This window comes from Grus americana, chromosome 23 (assembly GCF_028858705.1).
Source record: "Grus americana isolate bGruAme1 chromosome 23, bGruAme1.mat, whole genome shotgun sequence".
Taxonomy (NCBI): Eukaryota; Metazoa; Chordata; class Aves; order Gruiformes; family Gruidae; genus Grus; species Grus americana.
In genome coordinates this window covers 5,221,172-5,243,050 of record NC_072874.1, presented here as the reverse complement: position 1 = coordinate 5,243,050, position 21,879 = coordinate 5,221,172, and the positions used below count along the sequence as shown (strand labels likewise).

At 49.1% G+C, this 21,879-nt stretch overlaps 1 protein-coding gene across 50 annotated transcripts in view; it reads right to left on the bottom strand.

Annotated features, from left to right (window-relative positions):
* EPB41 (erythrocyte membrane protein band 4.1) overlaps window positions 1-21,879 on the bottom strand; it is a 93,918-nt gene that overhangs the window by 46,905 nt on the left and 25,134 nt on the right. For 38 of the 50 annotated variants that reach the window (XR_008573973.1, XM_054802337.1, XM_054802334.1 and 35 more), the window contains one exon: window positions 2,044-2,512. Coding sequence is in view for 38 of the 50 variants with exons in the window: in XM_054802326.1 (XP_054658301.1) it covers window positions 2,044-2,512 (469 nt within the window). In the remaining 12 variants the exon portion in view is untranslated. Of the gene's footprint in view, window positions 1-2,043; window positions 2,513-19,345; window positions 19,465-21,879 lie in introns of those variants that run through there. The other 12 variants (XM_054802352.1, XM_054802349.1, XM_054802374.1 and 9 more) reach the window with 2 other exon arrangements.

Here is a 21,879-nt window from a genome sequence, read left to right as displayed (position 1 = left end):
AGCACCTTTTGGACTAGTAAGTTCTTCCCCTCCTAGGTCAGACACCCAGCGCACCCACCACCCGTGCCCCACTGCCACCCTGGGCGATGGGCTTTGCTCCAGGGCACCGACAGCAGCAGCATTAAAATGAGGGGGGTCAGTGCTGAGATTTCACAGCCGTCTGAGCCCACCGAGCAGCTCTCTGCCACCAAAAAGGGAAGGCAGCCTTCATACCGCTCTCCCTTTGCCTGCTGAAGCACTTTGTGAGCCAGTTTAATTCACTAAACTAGCAGAAAGAGATGCAATTTGGGGACAGGAGGAGGAAGGAAGCTGCATTATTTTTTTTTTTCACTGCCATTTCAGCAGGTTAAACGAGTTCATGGCAGGCTCTGACAAGTGCTGGAAGTGGCTCGATGCAGCAGGAGCACGCAGCCACCGCAGAGGAAGAGCAAAACCCTGTCTTTTCAGCCCATCACATCTCATGAAATCACACTCAGCCACAACTGCACGGAGGTATTTAAAAACTAAATAATGTCCACAAGCTGCTGACTTCTGTTCCAGCAGGGCCAGGACAATCGGGAGCAGGGAATCAGTCAAAGCTCGTAATGCCCGTCGGTCAGCATTTATCAAACAGGCAGCACCTCACAAATGCTTTCACAGCAGAAATATCTGCCGAGTGTCACAGTTCAAAAAGCCACTGACGTTGACCTAAAATAAGAACTAAAAAAAAAAAAAAAAAAAGCACAAATGCTTCGTCTGAAACGAACAGCCCATGGTGAAGGAAGGCTGTGAGTGCACACTCACATGCACTCAGAAGCGGCAAATCAAAGTTAAATAGAGAAAGAAATCACGCGTTTCCTCTTGAAGACAGAATTTCTGGGCTAAAATTGCATGAAAATTTCCAGCTCTTCCCCATTCTGCTAATCCCAACCCTCAGAGGTACAAAACATGAGCAGGGATCATCCCATGGTTTTCACAGGCTCAGAAATTTGGGAAAAGAAAGAAGAAGGTGTTACCTACTACCTTCTCTACAACTTTCGAATTTTAAGGAGGTGGATTTACAGTTACTGCCTACAGCTGGCAATGCGTTAACTTGTAAAGTATTGCTCCAAAAGTCAAAAGTTTGCAGATGTGTAACACCTCTCTGGAGCCCCTTCAAAACTTAGGGCAGCGGGGCAGGTAACCCAGATTTCACCACGAACGTGCCACAACTTCAGCAATACACCCAGGTTGGTTGGGTTGTAGGAAATCCCTGTCCCAGGAGAAGGGGAAGGGAGAAGGGGCGCCCGCCTTTCTCTAACTCCGCAGCCGCGCTAGTAACGGCAGAGCTCCAGTTACCCAAGGAGTAGGAGAGGGCATCTGATATCCCAAATCAATAACCAGCTGCAGCTTTGGGAATGTCTCTGCCTCAGTTTCTACCACGCTTTAAAAACTTTTACATTTTGCATGACAAATGACCCTGGGCTGCAAAGAGTAGGCACCAGACGGCTACCAGGAGCGGGGCTCAGCCGACGTGCTGCGCAGAAATCCCTGTCTACATGATGCATAAGCAGAAAATATTTGTATTTGGCAGGCTCAGCACCAGCCCAGACTGAACAGATGACCAAGTCCTGAAATGCCACGCTTGCGCTCCTTGAAGAAACCCTCTCCCAAATCCACGTCCTCTTGCAATCTCCACCTCATGCCACTGACCTGCCTTTCATTCTGCACACACCAAGGACGTTGCGACGAGCAACGGCTCTGTCGTGAATTATGAATTTGAACCCTAGCTCTGATGTGACTTCCTATGCCTCAACAAAGAGTCAGCACGGGGCATTTTAAGTTATGCTGTGAAGTGCAAGCACAATTTCAGGAGCAGGAACTTTGCAGGACAGTCTGATAGAGGGATGCAAGAGTGGGAAGTATGCGATGCAACACAGGCAGCTGACAAGACCCTTTTTAGCATCTCATGAGTTTTTCTGAGCAAGCTTACCATCCTAGGATATGAAGTTTTTATAGTTTTGGCTAAAAAGACACATTTTCAAGAACAGAAGGGAGCATGCCACACGGAGCAGGGTGTTTTACCTGTGTTTCCGCACTGCTTAAGGAATGGAGATCGAGCGATGGATCGGTTTTGAGCTCAGGCTCAGGAGCTGCAATTGGGGCTTTCACCAGGATGTCTTCATCAGGGCTGGCTCCTAATCCCAGATCTTTCTGGTCACCTCCCGCCTCTTTAGGAGCGTCAGTGTCTTTGTCCTCTTCGGACACCTGAGACTTGGGCCTCCTGAGAAAGGATGAGAACAGGCGGGAGAGACCCCGGCCCTCGGAGGTGCGGCGCTCCTTCTTGCTCTGCTCCTCGTGCGTGGGCGTATCGCCGTTGGAGGTCTTCTGCTTCTGCCCCGCTGCAGGCTGTCCCTCCGATGTCTGCTGAGCGCCTTCCTCTAGGGAAGCCTCTTGCTTTTGTATTTCAGCAGCTCCTTCCTCCTCTTTGGCTTGCTGTTGCTCCGAATTGTCGGCGTCCGCCGCTAGACTCTTCTCTGTTGTCATGATGATGCTGTAAGAGAGGTGGAGAAGGTCTCAATCACGAGCTTTCCAATATTTAAGTCTGCATTAAGCTATTCCAACCAAGCCACAAGCACAGACATATGCGTTCCCCAGTCACACCACCTTGTCCTGCCGACTCCAGCCTACATTAAGAGCAAACAAATCATTTTGTTAAGGTTTGCTTTGATAGAAACATCTCTATCGACATTTGCCCATGCACCTTCTGCCATTTGGATGCTGCTGACTCCAACCTGCTAAATGCTCTGGCACCAGGTCTGCAGCCTGACAAGAGCAAATGATTAAAAAAATGGAAATAAGATTAGGGGAAGGGAAAGACATAGTAGAGGGTCTTGCTCCACAGGACTGTCCGGAGGTCCTCTCTTCCTCCCAGTCCCTGTTCCCCTCTGGCAGCACTGGCTGTGGGAGCAGAGCAGACGAGGACACGCACGTGTCCGGGCAACCTTCCTCCTACCACGCCACGCCAAAACCCCAGACGGCTTGCGACGGCTTGCAGCATTACAGCATCCTTCACCACCACTGCAACGGGAAGGAGAAATCCACCGCTCGAGAGAAAACTCTTACAGCCCACGAGAGTCAAAAATTGCATGGCCACAAATTTTAACAGCTGGTCACTTCTAAATGTCCCTGAAAGAGGCCACGGATCCTCACCACGAACTAAAAAGGGAGATATCTGAACACGATGAACCACGCTGCTGCTCTGCTGGGGACACTACTCATCAGGGTTGATCAACGATGTTGATCTCAGAGGAGCCGCGCAGGCTTCAGAGTTCACGAGATCTTTGCACTGGAAAAACGTAAAATGAAAAAGCTTCCAAACAACCTCCATAATGGAGAGCAGATTTCTTCAGAGCCGGGGCTATTAAGCTGATGCAATGTTTATTTCAACTTTAGCCTGGGCTGTTGACACAGAAAGATGGAAATCACATGAGAAGAATATCTATTTAAGGTATAAAGAGGACCCAAAATAATCATGCTTTAGAGAGGATAGAACTAATCTTTGCGCGTTGCATCACATGTATCTGCAGCAATAAACTGCCACTGCTTACACAGAGCAAACAGCGTATAATCCAATATGCTTTTCAATCTCCCCAGCCCAAGCCTCGGCATACAAACGTTTGCTCAAAATACATACTGAAAATTGAGAAACATTTCAAGATGTCACCCTCCTACATATTATTGCATTCAACAATTTTAATTTAACTCGTCCTGATTGCCAAAATAACCAGGGTGCTTGAAAGAGAAAAGCCCTCCTAGCTACCCAAAGTACTCTTCCCTCGCCTTTAATGGAAAAGCTGAATATTATTCCTAATGCTGTGGTGAAAACAAAGCAGCATTAGAGACCTTCACTGAATTTGTTTCTCCAGCAACGAAAATTTTCTGAGTTTATGAGGTTTGTATTGGTTTTTGCTTGCTTTTTTTTTTTTTTTTGCTTGCCGGCAGGGCTTTTGGAAAAGCAAGGATGGTAACCCCCAGGATCCATGCTCCCATCGGAGTGATTCGGAGCTGCGTCAGATTTGGGACAGGCTCTCTGAACTCTTTGAAAACTCTTTGCTTGGACAAGCTCCCCCAGCCAGCTTTGGGGATGAGCTGCAGGGCCCATTTTAGCCCGGTCTCCTCCAGAAACCAGGCTGACAGCCTCATGCCCTGCACACCATCTCCCCACGGGGAGCTGCTCTGGGTGTCTCCAAACCCAACGGAGAGGTGGAGGCCACTGAACCAGCAGCTTTCTACCTGCACTGAGAGCGTGGGCAGCCAAGCAGACAGCCTGCACGGGCAGCCTTGGTCGGGCACACCAGGGACATCGCAAGCTGCTGCCAAAACCCAGATGTGGCACGGCTCCGAGCTAGGTGGAGATGCAGATGTGCAGAAAACCACGCTGCATCGGTTCTCCTCCTCCAGCGCTATGCATGGGAGAAGACAGGACAGCTTGGCATAGCCCAACCAAGGCAGCGAGAGCACCCAAAGGTAATTCTCCAAAACGCTGCCGAGTTGGGTGTTGTGTCACCTCATTTCCCCAGAAGCCTTGCAGGAGTTTGTCTCTGCAAGATTATCACAGAACAGGCTCCACGAGAAAGCCGTAAAATCCAAGTTAAATGAAAGGCTATGGTGGACTCATGCAGCATCCAGCTGGCTCCCACCACCACCCTCGAGGAAAGGGCAGCTTTGTGCCTGCTGCTCATTTTGAGGGGGGGAAGAAAAGAAAAAAATCCACAACGCTGAAGTTCCTTCTTCCCTAAACCAGAAACATCTGCAGTTCAGTTCGGGAGAGGTTTTGAAGGGGCTGCACACTCACCAGGGGCTGTGATCTGCTTGCAGATGGCAGCACGTGGGTGACTTGCCCCTGCAGCTCTGCTCTGTTCCTCCCGTGATCCCTCGCTAGGGATGCTGCTGGCTCTGTCAGCAACACGCGGCTCCATCTGCAGAGTCACCCCAGCCGCCACATAGCCAACTCACGCTCTCCACGGTTCTCCAAAACCTCCTAGAGATGCTACGAGGCGGTGCAGGGGGCAACAAGCTACGTTCAGCCAAACGCACATCACCCCAAGCCCGTGATGCAGGACAGACTCGCCACGGGCAAAGCTCCTGATGCCCCCGCACACGCAGAGCGGGATGGACGCGTTGCGAGACTGTCCCACCACGAAAACACGACGATAGCGAGCTGCCTTTTGCACCAGCTGCCAAAGCAGCCTGCTTTGTAGTTGCTTCCCACTGTGTTTGTTTTGAATAAATACATTTGTAAGAATCATTATCAAAACACACACTGGATGCACGTCGTTCTCTTAAAAATAAAAAGGCAGAACCAAGGCTCTTGCAATCCCAAGTGCAGAGAGGGCACAAAGACCAGCTCTTATCAGTCGCAGTAAACAAGGACAGTCCACAAACAAACATTTCCTCTGGAGATAGTCTTCTCTCCTTAAATACCAACAATTCTGGAACAAGGAATGTTTACTTGTTTGGATTTCAAAGCCGCAGTCACGGACCTTTCCTGGCACGGGAAGGTAGGTCTCGCTGGCAATGAGCAAACATCTCTGCGTCTTTCCTCCGTCCCGCGGGAACCACCTCGCAGCTCGGCCAGATCCTCTCGGCAGGGCTGGGGACGCGGAGATCGGCACGTGCGAGCCCTTCCCAGTAACCATTCCACAAGGGCAGCCAGCACCAGTAACTCACTGGGTGCAGGCAAACATCTTGCTGCAAGACCTGAGCAGCTCACGGCTGGTTCCCTCCCTTTGAAGTTTTATGTTCAGAAACGGTTTCCTAAGCTCTCGACCGAAAGCAAAGAGATTTGTAAGCAAGAAGCATACCCGAGAGGCTGTATTTTTTTTTTAAAAAAGCACCTTTGCTGCACAGAGATGTTTGCTAAGTCGTGTTTTGTTTCCAACCCAGCCCACAGCAGAGCCGACGTGAGGTTCCTGCTCCGCTGCTCTTCAACTCGTTATTTGGAGAAAGCGTTGCTCACAGCCAAACCACAAGCAGGTTTTGATTTAAATTACATTTTCTTCCATCATTATTCTACAAGGCAATTCTGCAGAGCCTGCAGGTGCCTCGGGAGGTCCCTGGCCCCTGGAGGAGGATGCTCTGCTCTTGTAGGAGCACCCAAGCAGTGCTGCTCACCTCCTGCTCAGAGCTGCCATGCTTGGAAATGCCGGGTTTGGGGGTTATTTTTTTGGTAGAGGATGAGGGTTTGGTGGCAGACAGCCTGTAAAAGGCAGGCTCTTCACAAGTCTGGAGAAGAGAAGGCGTTTAACGGTATAGAAATAAGAAAATCACAGCAAAACTTTGATATGATCCCACATAGAGATTTCTGAGTAAAAATCTCATCAGAAAAGTGTGTCAGCATGGGTTTACATTTAAGCATTTTTACGTTTAAGAACATCCTACTCCAGACAAGAAGACTTTAGCAACAGGAAGCAATCTTAAGATAATTAAACACACTCGGAGCAGCCAGGGGGAGAAGACAAACAGGCTTCTCCCCCCCGAGGAGAGCCGCACCGCAGGTCCACCTCCCCACCGACAGCAGAAGAGGACCGGGACCTCCTGGTGTCCCACGGCACTGCCGGGAACATCGGTGTTCAATGATGGAGAGGGAGCCCCGCACACCTCTTCTAGAAAGGTATCAACCTCCCTGAGCACCGAATGGCAAAGCAAACCACTACACGGGCACGTTATGAACCTGCTGTCCCTCCGACCACCCAAACAGCCTGAGCTCCCCCCCCCATTCTCAGGGCTCACCCCCTATTTCTACCCAAGGACATGGCTGTGGGGAGCACACCGCCACCTATACACTCGCCTTGCGCTTCTGCATCAAAATCCTTTAAACAAAACAGACTTGAGGCTTAAAAGGAATATAATGGCTCATTGCTCATCCTGTTCCTAACATCCATGGTTTGATCCAACAGTAATTAATATCTAATGAGCAGAGGATAGCAAAACTCGCTTTCAACCCCACACCATTCCACGGGCTCTGCTCTCGCCAACATCGAAAACAACCACGCTCCACGCCAAACCGTTCCCCATTCCCAGCCTGCACACACGCACAACAATTTATCTAAAATACAGATTTTTAGAGTAGCTCAACAGATCCCAACGGCTCCCTGTTGAGAAAGCCTTCAAGCCTGGAGGATGCCGAATTACTGCGCCTGCGCTCCCAGAAGGCTGTCATTAACTGATGGTGCGTTAGTTCTCTGGAAATAACGATGCTGCTCATTTGGGTTGTTTCGTGACAAGTTACAGAGGCTCAAAGAAACGCTAATATTTAGATACGCATCCATCACTGTTTCCTACCTGTCAGCATCCTCCAGTCTCTCTTATTTAGGCAGACGAATAAGCACAGTAATAATAAAATCTAACTTATCGCTGCTTCCAAGCCTTGAAAAATTATTTATGGCTCATAACTTACTTAATTCCCAGTGTTTTAGTCCTTCAGAGAGAGAAGAAAAAGGACTGTCCACCGGGAAGGTTCATTTCTTGGAAACACAAACTGTTTCACAGAGATGCCCAACGTCAGATAACGGTAATCACGCTGCTGGAACAAACTGTCTTGACCTTCCTACCCAAAAACGTGTGGCTTCGGCGAATGCTACTGCTCCAGCGAGAACCAGAGACCACGACGAGAGAGAAATTTCTGCTAAAAATAGGCAAAAATCAAATAGTTTCAGCAACAGGGTGGGTTTTTTTCAAAATGCGTTCCTTCCCATTTCATAATATGTGTGAAAAGCGCACAATTCACCAGGGAAACTACACATAACATTGCTCTGAAATAGATAGCAGAGGCTGAAAATTCAGGTTTTTTCAAGACCTGGTGCACATGCAACAAATCTCCGTCTGCAGGTGGGAGAGGAGGAAACTGCAACCACCACAAGCAGGACTCGCCCCATGCCTCTGTTCGAGTAACATATCCTACACGTGATTTTTACTACAGTTAGAAAAATATAGCAGAGAGCTGGTTTTGTGAGGGTTTTTTTTAAACAAAGCAAGAAATTCAAATGCAATAAACTGAGCCTCTCGATAAGAAAGCCGAACAACTTTAAAATACAGTAAAGCACCAGAGCTTTTCAAAATTTATTTTATATATTTTATTAGAGGAATAATTAGCACTGGCATTTTATAATCACCATTAGCATTAACGCGCATCGTCTTTTTGTGCCGATACTTTGGGTCCTGAACAAAAGGGATGCTCAGCTGGCAACGCTGCCTTACCCGGAGGGTAACAGGAGACTTCAGGAGCCTCATCGAACGGGGGGAAAATAAACCCCCCAACACAACACAGATGGCACATTACAACCACCCGGATTTAATTCTCACTAGACCAGCCCTCGTAATCTACTGTATGTCGGCAGCACCATGCCCCTCTTTCATCTTCTGGTATCGTACAGCTTTCCTATTTAAATGAGGGCAAAAAATAGTAGCTCACCATCTGCTGAAAGCAAATCATTTATGTCAAATTGAAGACTGGGCTTATAAAATGACCTGACTAAATGGAGCAGTAAGTGCATTACAACCGAAGGGAGCCGGGAACTCCTCCCATGTATCCTCAGAAATCCTCCTGGATGCTACAAAATTCCTTACGCAGGAATTCATGGGCTTTGCTCATTGGTAAAGCACTGAAATTTAAATGAAAACGTGTATTTGTCACCGGAGCCCTGTCTACAGCAATAGGTTTGGAAAGGCTGCCCATGTGGGACCTGTTAAGAAAACTCACTTGAACTTGGAGTGGTCGAGCCGAGAGTAGAGCCATGGAGAAGGCACGTGCACCAGGCTGCCAGCAAAATAAAGCTGCTCATAGACATATGAGCACGAAGCTCCTCATATTGCAAGGCAGGAGCAAATCGGTTGTTTGCTTAAAAAGACTAAGAACGCCGTCAGTTTAATACAAGTGTTGCTTCCTAGGCTGTAGAGCAGCAGAAGTGACTCTTGGGGCTCCCTTCCCCTGCTTCAACACAGGTCAGAGCAAAAATAACAAGGTTTTGCCTCGAACGCACGGCGCCTGCCGAAGCTTTCCCTCTGCAGAAACAAGCCTCCAAACCACCCGTGAAGGAAACTGCGAGCTCAGCCTGGCAGGCGGCAGTCGCACCGAAACCCTCCTTTGCAGAAGGAGCCGGTATCTGCCCGACCTCGCGGAGGAAGGGAGGGACCCCCGGCAGCCGTCCCCACCCTGCGGGCAGCTCCGGCACCTGCGCTTTGCAGATAGCATCCCTGGGGGCTGCTCCGTCCACCAGCCTTCCGCAGAGGCAGGGAGCGTGGGCAGCCCAGCACGCATAAAATGAGGCAGGCACCAAAAATCTGTGCAAATAAAAGCAGCTGGAACGGTGCAGCCCGCACGCTCGCAAGAGCACCGCGAGCGGCGTTTTGTCACGAGCGAGCAAAGCCAAGGGCGCGCAGGCTTCATCCTGCAGGTCACTCCATCACGACAGCTCCCGGCTTCGCGCTGAAGGAATACCTAGGGTGGCTACGACAGCGAAACAGAGGTGATATCGCCAGCGCCGCACGTGACAACAGCCTCCTTCCTCCAGCAGCACACCACTTTCTAAAGCAACAGTTAAATAGAAATAAGCAATAGATCTCAATCAACTTAACAGGAGGGTTTTTTCCCTGCACTATTCATAAGGGTGGGTCTTTTTCCCCGCCTGAACACAGATGTGTTTACTCACACTGTGCCTCATTTACACTCCAGGTTTAACATAACAGGGCTCATTTTCCTTCCTTACAGTTTTTTCAAGCACAGGGGTAAAGCGCTTTTTTTGCTTTTGTCGTTTTCCCTTCGGCTGTTTCCAAACCAAAGCTATAATTAGAACCCAAGAGGGACCCGCACGTTCCTTTGATAAAGAGCTGCCTGCTAGATAAACACCACCCGCGCACACACTCACGCAGGCACCTGCCAAGTACGTACCACTGCAGCACCGCGAGCCAGAAGGACGTTTGATGCTAAAAGCTCTTAACAGGCATCATCGCCTGCCGCTGCTCTGCAGCGGGTGCCGACGGCTCCGGCTCACACGCGCGGGCTGTTCCTCCGCTGTGTGCCGGGGACATCGCGCTTAACCGCTTGATTTGTAGTTGTACGGCTGCAGTGCAATTTGCATTCATCCGAGTGCCTCAAATACATCTGCCACACCCTGGTAAATGCCCAAAATTCATTAAAAATAACCTATCGCGCCCCTTTTTTTACATTATTAGCTGCACAATAAACACATGACATTTAAACTATGGGAACCACTTACGAGAAGGGCTGGCATGCCCTGAGTCACGCGAGGCTCGCCCTCCGCCAAGCCCAGGTAAAAGCTACCTGAAAGCATTCTCAGCCAGGGCTTTAAGCTGGGCTTACTGTTTCAGGATTGCCACTGAATATGAAGGCTACTTAAACAAGGTAGCACCTATGCTACCCTAAGCTGATTTCAAGACCTTTTCTCCTGTAAATCAGCCATCGCTTCTCCTCCTGACACCAACACTCCAAAAATATTCAACGCGAAGGAGACCTGTTCTCCCCGAAGAGCCTGCGGTGAGGATACCCCAGGACGCGCCGTCTACACCAGCGCTACAAGGGTCTGCCCAGAGGCAGCAGAAAGGACATTTGCTTGCTGTTTTACTAAGTTGGTACCAGCCGCAAAGCTGAGTTTATTGACGCAGTTTGCTCTAGCACGGTCACTGCAAACATCGAGCAACAAGCAGTGACGATGGGGGCTGCAAGGGGCCAAATACCTTTACAGTAATTAGCAGCAAGCCCTGAACATTGCATTTGTTTAACGACCCCCACCTAGGAGCACTGGAAGGTACCGGCCAGCTGTAGATTATCCTACTAAATTCATCAATTCTTGGTGTTCTCGACAGGACAGCCAAGCCCCAGCGGCTTACACCTGCAGAGCAGCACAGGAGATGGAGAAGCTGGAGACCTCCTCAGCATCCATCAGCCCGGAACGACCCAGCCCCACCATGGCCGCTGGCTCTGCGGACACGGCTGGGGCGGCTGCAAACGCTTCGGCAAGGCCAGGATGAATGAGTCAGCTAGCAGGGAGGTTCGTAAAGCTGAGTTTCACTGGGTGGGTACATACCACCGCAGGTATCGTACTCACAGCAGCAGCAGCCTGCGCTTGCTCCCGAACAAGGGGAAGGCTTTGTTTCAGGAAGCTGCCACCCTTCGGCATTTTCCCTGTTCTGAAGTCTTCTCTTCTCCTTCCAGGGCTCAGCATCACACACAGCAACACCAGGACAAGGAAGAAGAAGAAATCTGTTCCCACCACAAACCTCGAGCTGTGTACTCCTAGTATCACAGAAAGAACCCAACCTTTAACCATCTGAAAACTCGCATGACCACGCAGCTTAGCTTTAGAAACCACTAAGAGCTAAATAAAGTCCCCTAACAAAACCAGAAGAACCTGCAGAAGCACAAACCCTCTCTCAGCTGGCTGCAGCTCCACGAGGCACAGAGCAACGGGGACTGCAAACTGGGATGCAGATGCTCAGCCAGCTGCTGACCTTGTCTCAAGACTAGGAACAGCAAAGCATCTTCTGGTGGCACCGTGCACAGAAGGGAGTTGGGGAGACACCTGCTCCGGAAAGCTCCCCTGTTTTTGTTTTGTTTTGTTTTTTAAATAGTGCAGGTGACAAGTTCATTCAAACTCTGCACCATTCCCAGAAAAGCATCCCATGGGGACGATGCCACTGTGCATCTCCGGGCTCCTGGAGATAGCAGACAAACACCCAGCAACCACGATCTCAACCAGACCTGGTCCATGGGTAATCAGCAGGCAGGCCTGCAAACCAGTCATTCAGATGTCTTCCCAAATACTGGCACCCAAGAGTCAGATGCCGTTTGTAAAGCCTCAAGGTATCGAATCAGTTTGATTGGGACAAACTCAAGTGCCACCAGGGCCCCAGAAGGACATTTTCCCAACGAATGCAGCATCGTGTATTACAGCAGAGCATTGCACGTCCCAGGCACGCACTCAGACACTGAACACCACCTCCACAAGGATGGTTTTCTTCTAATCTCTCCTGCTCGTGATGCTCAGTGACCCCAAAGTCACCCTTCCCCTTGGGGTGGCTTCACAAGCTGGAAAGCAAAGGAGAAGATGGTTCCTGGAAAATCACAGCAGGCACTGCAACACCTCCCGCACGGAGGTGCTCCCCCAGCAGCCCTTCGGGGATCCAGCACCCACCTGGAGTCAAATAAGCATCGGGAGATCATAGTGTCTGGATCGGCAGTCCCCATCCCATGACAAAGTAGTTCTCCTCTTAGCAAGGCTGGGGAGAAGCCCGCATTGAGCACGGCTTCCTAACATTTCCATTACACAACGTTCGCTGTCCCAGACCTGGCACAATACTGCCCGCTTCACGTGTGCAAAACCACCTCACGGATGCCTGGAGGTCCTGCCCTGCATCCAGCACCTCATACGCACATCTCGCTTCTGCTTCTACGCAACGAAATCCCACACCACCGTCTCCAACAGCCAGGAGCTGGTGACAGGTACTGACATGGTGGGGTGACACGACAGTGACCGCCCCGAGGCTGCATCCCAGCACGGCTGGCGGGGGATGAAAATCCTTCCATCCCCACCAGGAACAGAAACCAAAGCAGTGAAGCAACGACTAAATATCTTCTTCTGCGTGCTTTTGTAATTTGTCACTTACGCACAACTTGCAGAGCGGCTTAGTCCCACCACCATCCCCAGAGCTGCTCCTGTCGGTCCCCAATGTGGCTGCAGCAGAACCACCCTACCCAAGACTTGGCCTCCCAACCATTTCCACCAGTCAGTCTGTTTATTTTTTCCACTCAGCAATGAAATCAGGCAGCTTTAGTTTTTAATCCCTTTAATTAGGGGTGTATGGCAGTCTTCATTCCTTAATTACATCTATTGACACATCTGATGCAACACATTTACAACCAACCATTTTCACTGGCGATGGCTTTGAATCAAAATTGCCATCGCTGACGGGGAGACGACACGACCCAGCTTTCTGGATGCTTTAGAAAGACACAATTGCACACAGCTTGGAAATGCGATTTTCATTAAATAATCGCCTGTTTCTTTGGTAGGATTTACATAGGAGGTGACTACAGTGCTGAGAAACCACTGGCAGTCTGCTTGAAGCAACAGAACGGGAGCGCAGCGATGACAAGTTTGCAGAGAAAACATGACTATTTCAGGCAATACTCTCAATATTGACCCATGGGACAGAGGGACGATATTTCAATGCCTAACCCGGTTATTTTGGTACATCACCTTTCGGTAGCACGCTTCAAGATGGACAACGGCACACTTCATTTCAGTTGCTCAGCTGTCAGGAATCCCTTTGATCCTCGGGAGAGCAAATACCCAGTGAGCACTTTATTACCACCGCTCCTGCTGCCGAACCAAAATAATTACGCTGACACCTTCTGCCTGCCCACGGAGCCATTATAGCGTTATCCCACGGGGTGCCTCTTGCTTTGAATTACTACACCGGACTCCCATCCCAATGTACTAATAGCCCACTGCAGCTGAGCTCCAGCGTGCAGCCTGTCCCATCAGTGATAGGAAATAGTGAGCAGGATATTAAATATCAGCTTGGGGGGGAAGGGAGAGAATTGATTTAAAAAAATAGGAAGGGAGATAACATGGCATTGCAAGGTTTTTTCCAGTGTTGGAGACCCAAGTAAGCATCCTTGCCAGTCCCCGCAGCACCCTCTGCTTAGCTCCTGTATCAACCCTCCGGCTCACAGTTGTTGCAATCATTTGCATGGAGGAAACGCACTGAAGTTGCCTTCTTCAAACTACAGAAAGGAAAAGGAAGCTGCGTTCACCTTCAGTACCTGCAAGGAGGGGGTCAGAAACACACTTTGCACCCACATTTACAGGGGCTGTCTGCTTATATTTTCAGTTGCTGCCTTCCTTTCTGCACTCGATGGGTTGGTACGGGAAGCGTTTGGTAGGTTTGGGTTTCACTGAACGAACACTAGCACTGCCACGTTCGAGCAGTCCTCGAGAGGTATTTCCCACCTTTGCCATCCGGCACACCAGGAGCACAGCGTTAGTGCTGAGCCTCGTACCGGCACTCCTGGCTGGCCCTTGTACTTCTGAACAACACGCCGCAGCACCTTCCTCTCCAGCCGTGCGCAATTCTGCTGATCCAACCATCGCTCCGCCCAGGAGTCCGGATGCTGCTCGGTGGACAAGATGCACTAAAAGGATCTCTCCCACCCTCCTGTCTGGCTGCACTAGACCTGCTCTCTCTCCCCCCACCACCCCACTGCTCCCCTCCCACCTTCTCCCCGGCTCCCCCTTTCCCCAGCCCGCTCACACCTTTCCTCCCGCCGCAGCCCTTTCAACCTTCTCCCTTTCATTCTGCATTAAACACCGTGCCGGGAGCAGCTTAACGTCCCCGAAGGCATTAAAGAGAGCCTGGGCATAAAGACAGGCGGGCGGACCGCAGGCGTGGGGAAACCGGGGCATTGCTTTTGTTGTAAACCAGCTTTCTCCACTCCCGCCGGTGCCGATACGTCGGTGCCGATACACACCGCCGGCCACATTCCAGCTGAGAAGACAACAGCAAAGAGCTCACAAGTTTTTAAACACTGCAATATTTAAAAATTATAATAATAATAAAGAGCCCTGCAAGTAAAAATATTTCCTTTCGTAGGGATAAAGCACATGCAGAAAAGAGAAAGCAGCTGGTTTAAGTATCTCCCTGTTAAAATAAATGGTAGCTGAGGCTAGCGCTGCTTTCTCGATAAGCTACTGATCTTGTGTACACAATTTAGCATCCCATTGATACTTATTTTACAAGTAAGGTCTCACAATAATCCTTACTCTATTCAAAGTGTGCGCACGTATGTGCACGCGCACACACCCAACAATACAGAGGAGGGATGAATAACTAGCTGCATGTTTTTTCGGAGAAGCTTTGCTTATTTTTCCCTTTTTTATATTTAAATCCCAGTTGTGCAATCGCCTCATGCACAGCTGAAGCCTCGCTGAGCCCAATGCTGCTTCCTCCAGCTGAAAACTCCGCAGACTCACGGGGACTCAGCCTGGCTCAGGCATTTAGCAAGTACCAAAACCACCAGAAAATTAAGAATAAACCTTACTATCCTCGGTATTTTGGACTTGAAACCTACTGGTCTTGTCCGGCACCCAGTACTGAAGACTGACTGGAGAGCCCCAGCTAAAATTATGCTGCAAAAGGGCCGCGAGTGCCCCAGTCGCCATACCAGACAAGTGAGCTTCTCTTTTCACTGTGCTGCTGACAGCAGGAGCGACACAACAATATCGCTGAAATCCACATTCATGCAGCACAAGGGAATAAAATGCCACACAAATCCTCTTTTCTGCAAGCTCTGTTGATATCATTGTTCAGGCTAAAACTGCCATAAGAAGACCCTTCAAATGACGCCAGGGTGAAAGAGTGGAGAGAGCAAAAAGCATCGGTGAGCTCACCCAGGCTCCCCGGCCAGGCGGCTCGCGCCAAACCAGCTCTTTACTCCTCCAATAAATATGTTCTTAAACCACCTCCTTTGCACTCCCTTCAGGTTCTCTTTCTATATACCCACACTGAAGGTAAATGGTTGCCTGTTCCTCCGTAAGACAAAAATAATGAACGTGCAAACGAGGGCTGATTGGGGTTCAGCTCGCCCCAAGACACGGTGTAAGCTGTTAGTAGGGCAGTACAGAAAATGAGAGTGAAGCCACGCCAGCTCCAGAAAGCAGCTAGTTTTTTGCAGCCCTCGCAGTGGCAAATGTGGTTTGAGAGTAAAAAGGAAAGAAAAGACACGACAGAAACAAACGTAACGTCCCATCCAGGATGTCGGTGCATGCACGCACAGCAGCCTGAGCTCCTTTCAGCTCCCCAAACTAAACAAGTTGCAAAAACCGTTCAGAAGTGAATTACAACTCCACATCAAGAACATTTCATTATCTTATTCCTAAGTGAGAGAGATGCTTAAAAAAAAATTCTGCCTTACCGAGTGGTGTCTCCTTTTCAGCACCCAGGGAAGGAGGAGCGGAGCCTGCCCCTGCACGTTTTGGTTTCACTGCTTCGCTTTGAAGCACGCCTGCGTTCAGCAGGGACTTTGCTCACGGACGCTCGTGGCGCACGTCATCGCCATGCGGATTTGCCATTTCCCAGGCATTTTACCTGCTGACATTATGACTGCAAGCCTGTTTGTTTTATTTAACCATGCTCCTACTCTTAAGCTACCATCCAATTACTGCTCCCAATTACTCGGCACTCAAGAGCCAACATTAATTACAGAGTTCCCTGCGCACGAGGCTGCTGACGGCTGCGCCGCATGGAGTTGGAGGCAACGCTTCAAATCCACCAGCATCCAGGATCAGCCTCTCCTCTGGGAAAAGAAATAGAGATTCCCGGTCTCAGTGGTGGACTAACACCCCTGAGCAAGAGCAGCAGGGCTGGTGAAAGAGCGGATGTGCAGAAGGTCACCGTAGCCTCAACGCCCAGATCTCAGCAGCCTCTGCCAGCCCCTCAGATCCCCCATGCATCCATGGCACTAACTGTCTGTTTTCTTCTTTGGGATTCAACAAAGCACAGCACCAGTTCAGGACTGGGGACATTAACCTGGAAACATCCGAGATGTCAGGCATCCATCACCGTCAGCGCCAGCACCATATAAATTCACGCGAGTTGCAGGTGCCTTTCGCAAACCATTCAAAAAAAGGAGGATGGAGACCCCGAACTCCCCAGACTATGGGAGAAATGCCTGAAAACCATCTCCCTCCCAAGAACGGGTCACTTTAAACCATGAACTGAGCCTGTTCAGGCATTAACACCGGACCTGGGAGGTTAAGACCTGAAACTACTCCCTGTTGCAGAGCCCAGGACAAGGGAGCACAGCATTAGCCTTAGCAAATGGTGCAGAACCACCCTCTGCCGCTTGCAAAGCCTTCACAAACACACCGGCATCTGCAGACAGCAGGAAAAGAAGTTATTTTGCAACTCTCATTGCTCAGATTTAATACTTCCCCCTGTGCAAGACAGCCTTCAGTTGGATTTTGAGAAAGAACCCGTAAACTTTGGTCTCTTTTTTTCCTTTCTACAAATAGATATCTATTGCACAAAGGTCTGATGCAGTGCCACTTGGGTGAAACAGCTACACACCAGAAAGAAATATGGCTTTACCACAATCGTCTACTCATTTTTTAATTGAATATTAGATTTATTTTTTTTTTCCAAAATATGTTTCTCTTTGCGTGGTGTAGCGGACTTTCAAAGCGTTTCACCAACAGCACTGCAAAACTCATTCTTGACAACGGCAGGGAAGGTCAGCGCTAAACTTAAGAAAATAAAAAGGTAAATGGCTTCATTTCTGCTCCCAGCCCTTGCCTACCTTCCCAAACACAAGGTTTTTGAGAAAAACCCATCTTGGTGCAGGTTTGCTCAGCAACAGGGCTCGGAGACCGCACTGGACCACAACCAGGGATCACGGCGGTGGCACGAACTGCTCACATCAGGGATGTGCCTGCACGGGGACACGGGGAACGTGGAGTCACCCACATCTGGGGCCACTTCGGTCGAGTACTTTGGGCAGCAGAACATGCTTTTCTAATCCACAATGTATTTAATATTAAGAGCGGCAATTAAACCAATTAGTGGTCACCCAGTGAGCTGCTAGTTTACGCAAGGAGTTGATTTTAAGCAGCAAAATCAACTTCCAGCACGGTTTAAAACAGGAAGATGCTACACAAACATAAACGCTCGTGCCATTAGGAATTAGGCAACGGCAGCGTGGGCTTTTACTGCAGGTGGCATAAACCAAACACTTCTTTAATAAAAGAGATGGGCGGATCTCGGATTCCAATGAAGCACACACATCCCCATTTACACGGATTCAACCAAAAAGACAGTCCGCCTACTAAAACGCAAGTGCCACATCCCTTTTTCCTCGCAGTAAATGCAGATTACATACACAATCACTGAAATCCGTAAGGGGACCGTACCGGGTACCACACCGGCTCATTACTTGCACAACAGACTATCAACTTAAAAATCAAATACCTGCACTTCTCCAAGCTGAATTTTTTTCCAATTTGCATTTTAAAAAAAAATTATAATTTGCTGCTTGGAGCAGCAAAGACCGATTTTTTCTTTAAAAGAGAGCAACAAATTTCAAGCAGTATTTCCCAAAGCACTACTAGAAGCCAATACCAAGAAGTCTGGATCTTTTTGCGCCTTGGAGTCAAGCCTTAATTTTAAGCTCGTGCAAAGCCTGGGGATCTCCCAGGTTGTTTCCAAGAAACTTGCCCCATCCTGAGCTCTACTGACTCATTCCCAAACGTCTCTGACTCGCAGCATCTGAACTGGCTGCACCCATGAAACACCTTGTGACCAGACAAAAACACAGTAAATGGGTGGGAAAGCAATGCAAGGAGATTAACTCAGGAAAAGCAGACAAAAACTGCACGGTCCTCAGTTGCTGTTTTCTTCCGGAGAGGAGGAACCGAGCGACTGCTGGGTTTGGCTTATCTAGGGACGTTGAGACGATGCTCGACTTCGCGGGGTGCAGTTGGCTGCATTTCTGCGCTGTTTTCATAAATTGCTCCCTTAGAAAAGCTCTCTGATGACAGTTTCCAACCGCAGGAATACAGAGAGGCTTGTGCTTTTCTCCACTTGTTTTTTTATTTTAAAGAAATCTCTCAAAATATTTTCTCAGGGAGTGTTTCTGCTGAAGTGGATCAGGATATTCAACACAAGGGAAAAATTCTGCAGACCCTTGAAGTGCACAGGAACAACCTACCCACAGACTTCATCCTTCAGAGATGCGTGGCTGCAACTCCAGCCTACATCCTCTCCGCCCCCAGCTAGATTATGAGAAAGTTTAATAAACTTAATAAACAGGTGGTTACAGTTGAGGAAAAAAAAAAATGTTCTTCACCTATCCCAAGATGTTTTTCTAGTGGTAAAGGTCAAGTGTTATGAAAATTACAATTAATCAAACTTTAGATTCGGTATAACTAAGCACTACTTGGTTTTTTTGCCAGAGTCGGAAGTTTCAGAAGGTTAAACTGTTTCCGAAACGAGCACAAGCTATCCACTGTTTTTCAGTTGATTTTATAGTTTAAGCATCAAAAGGGCACAGATCTTTCTTTCCTTACAATTCTGTTTTCGATCTAAAAGACCCAAGGCAGGAGGTGGTATGCTGCACAGCAAAACCAGGGCTGAGGGCTTTCTGCATCTGTTCCTACTACGCAAGCGATTTACAACTGTTTGCGATGAGAAATCATAAGAAATCGTTAATGTGCAACCACTTCCAGCAGCAGCGTTAGCCCAGCAAACAAAGCTAACCCTGTCATCAGGTTTGCACCTCGCCAAGCCACCGATTAGCAAACCTTACAACCTACTGAACCGGTGGGTGTTTGATCTCTGGGCACGGGGATGCTCGCAGGTCTCCCTACACCAGCTCTGCTGCTCGCTTCATCTGCGTTTGCAATGAATCTAATGGCTGGTAGAGATGTAGCTGTGCATCTACCTCAAAAAAAGGAGAAAAAAGTTTAAGCCCGCTGTATTTCTGTTACTAGATCACCTGCAATTAGCACCGCATGGATCAAACCCAGCCTGAACAACCCTGCCAGTGTAATAATCAGGCAATACTGATGCTGGAGAGTCCAGTACAATTATGGAAAGAAAGCAAGCTGCAAGGGAAGCGTTACAGTGAAATACCAAATTTCACTGTAACTGCAAGCCTCCTTGCTTTGCTGAAGTCATCTCTCAAGTTCATTATCTAGTCCCATTCCTGCCTCTGGAGGCATGCAGGCACATAGCGCTAACAGATTCTGTTTCCCCGAGCTCTCCCTCTCTACTCATCATGCAGTGGGAACTCTTTTTTTTTTTTAATAAACTACATCTTTACAAAAGGAATATTGCCATTTGTCATCATCAGGTCAGATAATAAGCCAATAAATAAATATAGCCAAGAGCAGCAGCTGCAAAATATGAAGGCAGTAGCACTGCCCATGCCGCTGCTGGTTTCCCCACCAGCATCCAAGATCCCGTTCTGCTGGGCATTCGCAGGGGGGGATCGAGTGGACCTGAATGCAACCGAGAAGAGGAATATTTTCAGTGCCCCAAAACTGAGGAGATGGGAGACACCAGCTACTCAAAGCATCTCACTTGAGAAGCAAAAGAAAACAGAAAAAAACCTGCTCCAGCGTGCAGGCAAGGGGGGGAAAAAAGTCATTCTTTGAGACAAACACGCTTGGATACTGCTAGTCCCTCGGGTCCTCGTTACGAGGGGGCGAAGCATCCCAAACCCCGCTGCAGAGAGGGGCAGGGACACAATCCCTGCACCAGGACAGGCCAGACGCTGCTCTGACCTCACAGGCCAACTCCAGCTTTTTTCCACCATTTCCTGGGGGAGGGAAGGGAAGCGCAGAGACAGGCGGGACCAAACAAACCAGATACTGCCACCCATAAACAAAGGAAGTGTTTTTTGAAGACAGCATCTAGGTAGACAGGAGGGAAATAACAGAAGCAGCAGTAACAACAACAACAACAACCTCAAGGAGAAGTCTAAAGAAACTATTTCCTCTAATGAAACACTCTATCAGATGCTGCTGAAGTCAGAGGAATTCAGCACATGGCCATTTCCCCGTGCTATCGGCAGCACGCCCTTCCCATGTTGATGCAATCGCCCCCGTTGCTCCTCCTGGCTTCACCACAGATAAAACTCCCTTCTCCAAGGTCCATCCTGTGCCCGTCCTCTACAATATTACATTCTTTTTCAGAAACTCCTGAAGAATGAAGTCAGCCGATCTGCGTAATTAACTCAGCAAACCCGCGCATCTGCAAGAGCTCTTTTCCATCCCGTTTAAACACCCCAGGAGGGCTGGCTGCACATGAAAATCAATGGAAAACCAACATATATTTAGCCTGCATTTTACCTTCCCAAATCAATTTCTCTTCCTAGCTGTTCTCCCTCTCCAAGAAAGCGTGGGGGTCCTTAAACCCTTTTGACTAGAGCTACATACAACAAACAGCTGAAAACAGTCATTTTCTCTGCAGCTGGACTCCTCCCCAAACATTTCCGATTTGTACCCAGATGAAAGTTATTCCATCAGCTGCACCAGGCACCCCACACTTCGATTTTATAATGCTGCTATTCGATGCGCTTATTCACCAAGTTTCACTAGGTTCTCACCACGCATACTCACTTCCAGGTTGGAGGTAAAAAAGCAGCGAGATTGGCATCGGCCACTGGCGCCAACCCCGGGAGGGATGGAGGGACACGGGGTGGTAGTGGTACTCCCTGGGAGGGAGGGATGGGGTGACATTCTTGGGGTACAGCCCCGGGAGGGATGGGGTGACGCTGGGGCAGTGCCAGTACTCACCCCACCTGGCTTCCTACTGCTCAAATTTTAATATTTGCTACTGAGGACCCTAAAAATGCTGTTTTCTTGCGTAGGATGTGACCCCTTCCTCTTGCAAGAAGACTGGGAACACATCCTCTGCCTTCTGCCTGTGCCAGGGCACGTTGACATTATAGATGGCCTTTTTACCCCCTCTGTACACTTACACACACTCAGGCAGGAGAACGGAGATGTCGGTTAGGTGGCATTTCTTTTGACTTGCGCACCGACAACGCCCTTGAATTTAAACACACAATTTCCATCTTGCACGTCAATCGCTGCCAAGCCAACAGTTGTAAAACGGGCACCTAAGACAGAAAACTTTGGCCTAATGCTGGATTTTAAGACTTTTCAGACAAAATGATCAGCTGTGTTTTCATCGATGTGAAGAACAGGAGGGCTCCCTTGGCCGGGGAGGATTACAGCTCACGTTCTTCCCCGTCTACCCAAGGGGCTGCATCCCCGTAGGCAATGATACGTGAGTTTGCAAGCAGGACTAGAAAATGACGTGTACAAAGAATCCAGT